The sequence below is a fragment of the Pteropus medius genome, unplaced genomic scaffold (genome assembly GCF_902729225.1).
Source record: "Pteropus medius unplaced genomic scaffold, Ma_sr-lr_union100, whole genome shotgun sequence".
In the NCBI taxonomy this organism is placed as follows: Eukaryota; Metazoa; Chordata; class Mammalia; order Chiroptera; family Pteropodidae; genus Pteropus; species Pteropus medius.
Genome location: NW_024344433.1, coordinates 2,557,532 through 2,562,609, shown reverse-complemented (window position 1 = coordinate 2,562,609; position 5,078 = coordinate 2,557,532). Strand labels below are relative to the sequence as shown.

Here is a 5,078-nt window from a genome sequence, read left to right as displayed (position 1 = left end):
AGAGTATTAATTACAAACTTTGAAATCTTGGTCGGTGAAAGTTCATCATGGTGCATCTTGCAAATATGATCAAAGTCTTTTCAGTACTGATTTGATGCTGCTTAACCACAGTGTGTAAAGAATGAAGGTTTTCATTAGAAATTACTGATGCAACAGAGCACATTTTAAAGGAGGAGGCATTGTTGGACTGTTAAGACGCTGCTTTTAGCCCACACTGCCCCCACCCACGTCTTGGAGGCCTCCCACTGCCTCTGAGCTATTGACAGCACTGGTATGGCCCAGCAGTGACCACCCCCATGAGGGTAAAGGTAGGGCTGGTTGTGTATTTGAAAATCATAAACACAAATTATGGGAGCCTGGATTAACTGTAACTTCATGAGCAAAAGAAATGTATGGCCGAAAAGTTGAAAAATGGAGGCGTATAGTGTGTATCTGCTGACTGGAAAGGATGGTAGTCCCTCTGCCCAGTCCCCGTTGAGTTTTGGAAAAGCAATCTGTTATTCTTGGTAGCTTTTTCTCTTCTGGGATTAAAAAAAAAAAATGCACTGGCACCTAAACCACAGAAAATGAGATAAGAGGCCCAGGGCAGCCTCTCCAAAGTCTCTGTCCTGCACCCTTCTCTCTCTCCTGTCTTTCCCTTATCCTGCCTTCCAGTGGTTTTCACACTACACTGGAGTGTTGGGGTTCCTTTGTCAACTGCAGACAACTTCTAGAAGGTGCACAAAAGTGCCAATGCGAGTTCCTGCGCAGTCCCACCACTGGGCAGTGTTTCAGGAACCGTGACCCACTGCCAGCCAGGCGTTGCGGGTGCGGAGGAGGCAGTGTAGGGGAGAACCCGGCAGGTCTCTGTTCACCTGCTCAGACGCTCTGCCTGTTCACTTGCCTGTGTGCGCCAGAGGGTGGCACTCCAGGCACTCGGAGGGGACAGGAGGGACGGAGGGGACTGCAGGAGGGGAGATCGACAGCTCTCAGGCTCGAGACTGGAGCTCCCAGCCGGTTCGGAGCCTACCCGCACCCTTTAAGGAACACATGGGCTCGTGCCGGACTAGGCGTCACAGATCGAGGAGTCTCGGATGGAGAAGGCTCGCAAGGGTATTCTTGACCCACAGCCCCTGCCTCCTGGTCCCGGGATTCTCGCCGCCTGGTGAGCGAGTGCTTGGGGGCTGGCATCCAGCCGTCGTGAGCGGTACAGCACCTGACCTGTCCTTTTGTGTCGTGTTTTGCAGTTGCTGGATTTGTGTGACTCAGTGAAGGACGATGCCCTGAGGGTGATCTCCGCTTTTAACATTCCGCACGCCTTCCTGCATGCGCCGATTGCTGGGATAGCCAACCCGCGGGCCACCTGGGCTTTCTATCCCGCACCGCTGCGGCCCAAGCCGGCGGCCAAGTTATAGCGGACGTGGTGGCGAGGTGGTGGCCCGCCCGCAGCTGCCACCATGTCACTTCTCTGACTCCCGGAGCGGGGGCGGAGGCCCAGCTGGCGCTTGGAGCTGCGGATCAAGGGTCCCGCCGAGGCTGGCGAGGCGCGCGCCAAGCTGTCTCGAACCGAGTGCGTGTGGCGTTGCGCCCTCGCCCTGTAACCCGCTCGCCTGCGCCAACTCTCCGGCTTCGGCGGGACCCCCTTCACAGAGGGGCTCCCTGCGAGCGCGCCCCACGGCCCCGTGCCACCCAAAGTCTCCGGCTGGCAGCGATGACTCAGATTCCCAGTGATTGAAAAACCGTGGCGCCGGGTGAAAAAAAAAAATCAAAGCACAGAAATCAACCGCCCGCGGGCAGAAGTTCAGCCCCGCGAGCGACGCGGTTCCAGTGAGTCACAGCCTCCCGGCGCCGCGAGTAAGCGCTTGGCCGGACTGAGCCTGCATCGGGAGTGGCTGGAGCAGGCTCGGGAAGACATCGCGCGGGAAACGTTTGCAACACCGAGCGCGATGTACTCCGTTCCCTCGCAGAGCGTGGACACCAGGGTTAATAAAGAAACTAGGCAACGCGAAGGCGCTCTCGCGGCTTGCCGAGGGCGGGGAGGCGGGCCGGGGAAGACGCTGCAGTAAGTCGGCTTCGGAACTGGGAAAGACCAGCCGGCGACGCCCGCGCGCCCGTCCAGGGCCGCGACTTACCCTGCCTCGGGTACCCGGGGCCCTTTCGGTCCCAGCCATCCTCCGTCCGCCTCCTCTTCCTGCCGTGAAAGAGGCATCGCTTGTGTCTACAAGGCCCATCTGGGACCGGCGCGGCGACCCGCCGCCCTTTTCACGCCGCCCAAACCCTGGGCTCGGCCGGTTTCGGGAGGACCTCCGGGCGGGGCAGGAAAGGCTCGCGGTCACCCGCGCGGGGCGCTGGGCCCAAGATCCCCAGCACAGTCTGGGTGGCGCGAACAGATTAGAGCGGTTCACGCGTTGCTTTCACCGCGCCTTTGTTTTTTAAAGTATTCACCAGGTCGCTAGAGCGGGCGGCGGAGCTGCGCGGGAGCAGACACCAGCAGGGCTTCTGCGCGGTTCTTTTCCGGCCTCCGCCTGCCTCGCCCAGTCCCACGGAAAGCACAGAGAACCCGGACTCCAGGCAGGTGGGGCCTCCCAGCGGGGGTAGCGGTTCCGTGGCCGGTTCCCGGTGCCGCGTCGGGCGGCTAAGGCGTATAACTTGCCTGCGTCCGCCATCTGCGGTCACGGGCGCGCGTTCCAGCCGCCGTCAGGACAGACCTCCCGCTTCTGCGTTCACTTGGCCGCTCCCGTCCTTTCCCTCCTGCAGCGAAATCCCCTCCAGGAAGCCCTGGCCGCTAGCTCAGGACTCGCCGGGGACGCGCTGAGCCTTTAATCTGGGGCTGTGCGTCACGCTGCCCTTCTAGACCTGCTTACCAAATAAAATTGACCAAGGTGACCAGACAGTGGGACAGCACCGAGGATCCTTCTCTCTAACAGGGTACCAATTACGGCAGCCCCTAAACTGAACTTCTTAAATAAGTCTAGCGTGGGCTCCCCAGCGGCGAGACGTCCCATCTCCCGACCGACCTCAGTGTTTCAAAGCCGGGGGAGCGCAGGGTGAGGGCACATAGGACGCGCTCTGGGAGGACAGGTGGGGGTGCGGACCCCGAGGAGGAGGACAGGGCGCGCAGGGCGGAAGGGTAGAGGGGGTACTGCGCGCCTTACAGCGCTCTCCACGCGCGCCCCAACCCCGCGGCCACCTGCACCGGCCTCAGCACGCCGAGGGACTGCTCTCCGGCAGTTCTCTGAGCCCAACAAACCTTCTGGATCCCAAGCCAGCGGGGGCACCCCTCTCCCTTCCACATGGAAGCTGCGGCTCTTCTCTGCCCTTTCTTTTTTTCTTAAAAGGATATTTTCCCCAAGTTCTTTTTTCATTTCCCTATTTTACCTAAGCCCAGTGCCTGCTCGCTTCCCGCCTGACACCCGGCTGCGAGAAGAGGCCTCGGGGATTGCTCGGCACCCTGTTCTGGTCTCTGCCCGCTAAAGACTTCACCTCTTAGTGGAGTCCGGAGCCGGAGAAAGGCTGGGCGCCTCTGCGGGTGTCGTGAGGAGAGCGCCTCAGAGTGCCCTGTGAGCCAGGGGGAGTAAGAGGAGCAGCCTGCAGCTCGGCCCCGCCGGGATTCCGGACTCTGGAAGGGGAGATGGCGCAGAGCTCCCCGTTACACCGGCCCGAGCGTTCTGGAGGACCAACCTACCCTCGCGCCTGCCCCGGGCGGCCGAGAGAAACTCTCGCAGGCGGTCCAGGACTCAGGGCAGCCTCCGGAGGCTTTGCGGGCGGCAGCGTCCCCAAGGGCTCAGTGTGCCCGGAGCGCCCCCTCCGTTCCACCCGCTTGTCGCCGCAGCTGGGTGGGGGAGGGGTGAGGACGCACATCGGGGAGGGGGATGGGTGCGCACACAGCCGCCAGCAACCCGAGTCACTCGGTAAACACGCCGGGCAGGGGTTGGGCGGGCGACGCGCCCAGCGGGCTGCCCCGCCTTTACCTGCTGCAGCCTACACGCCCAGGGGCGGGGCTGGCCAGAGCGGGGCGGGCCTTGGCGGGGGCGGGGCCCACTGTGATTGGGCGCGGGCGCGGCCGCCGGCCGGAGCTGGGCTGCAAGGCCGCGCAGGTTTCACTTCGCTCTGCGCCGCCTCCAGGTCTCGAGCTCATCCGAACGCTCCGGCTTGTGTCGCCGCCCCTGCCGTCGCCGGGTCCTCGCAATCGTCCGGCGCGTCCTGCCCACTGCGGCTAACATCGCCTCGGGCTGATCGGTTTGCCCCGATCCCGCCGCACCGCCTCGGCGCCTTCCCCTAGCCCGCACCTTCCAATGTCTGACTCTGACTCTCGGTCTGAGAAACGCAAGGTAAATACCTCCGGGACGCGGGCTGGGCCGGGTGGAAGACCAGCGCTGGAGTCACACGCTCCACCTCCTGCCTGCTTCCCGCGCACGTGTTGGCTGAACGCACGTCCCCGTCCCGCTTGTCGCCCAGCAGGAGGCGGCGATCAAAGCGGGTCGAGTCCCCTCCCCAGGCAGGTCCACTTTGGGAAAGGGTCGTTCGTACAGAGGCTGCGAGCGCATAGTGGAAGTGCCGCACCGTCGGGATGCGGCGCGCGGGATGGTGCGGCGTCTCTGGCTGCTGGAGTAAGGCAGCGCGCGCTCTCGGCGCCGCCAGGGAGCTTGGGCCACTCCGCCGGGAGGGCTGTGCGCCCGGCGGGAAGTCTCGCCCGCCGGGCCGTACTACCCGCTCTCGGGCGCGCGGGCTGGATGCGGACGATTCGCGGAACTGTCGCAGGTTAGCCAATAAGATTCGGCTTTTCCTTGTGTACAGTCAGGCCCAGGGATCCGGGCAGCTGCCGCGTCTACCCTCTCGAACGTGTCGAGGGGCCCTGCCCCGTCTGCGGGCGCCCAGCGGACTATGCCAGGCGCACGAGCCACGGACAGCGAAGGACCGAGGGCCTCCTGCACTGCTGGGGCCACGCGGCGGACGAACGTGGATCTGCTCAGTCCATGAGGCAGGCGGTCTTAGCGACCCGGGCTTTCGCGAGCGCAGCCCGACCGCTCGCGGTGCTTCTGCTGGTGGTGCGGTGCCCTTGGGTTGGCGCTGGGAACCCAGGCGTGAGGTGTGGATGT

The 5,078-nt window shown here is 63.3% G+C and overlaps 1 protein-coding gene across 11 annotated transcripts in view; it reads left to right on the top strand.

Moving 5' to 3' along the window:
- Positions 1-223: 223 nt before the first annotated feature.
- The window catches only part of BCL2L11 (BCL2 like 11), a 38,584-nt gene continuing 33,729 nt past the window's right edge, over positions 224-5,078 (top strand). For 6 of the 11 annotated variants that reach the window (XM_039872600.1, XM_039872594.1, XM_039872602.1 and 3 more), the window contains exon 1: positions 4,400-4,740. In XM_039872600.1, the coding sequence (XP_039728534.1) occupies positions 4,550-4,740 (191 nt within the window). In that variant the 5' untranslated portion in view covers positions 4,400-4,549. Of the gene's footprint in view, positions 238-2,422; positions 2,551-4,085; positions 4,311-4,337; positions 4,741-5,078 lie in introns of those variants that run through there. The other 5 variants (XM_039872599.1, XM_039872598.1, XM_039872597.1 and 2 more) reach the window with 5 other exon arrangements.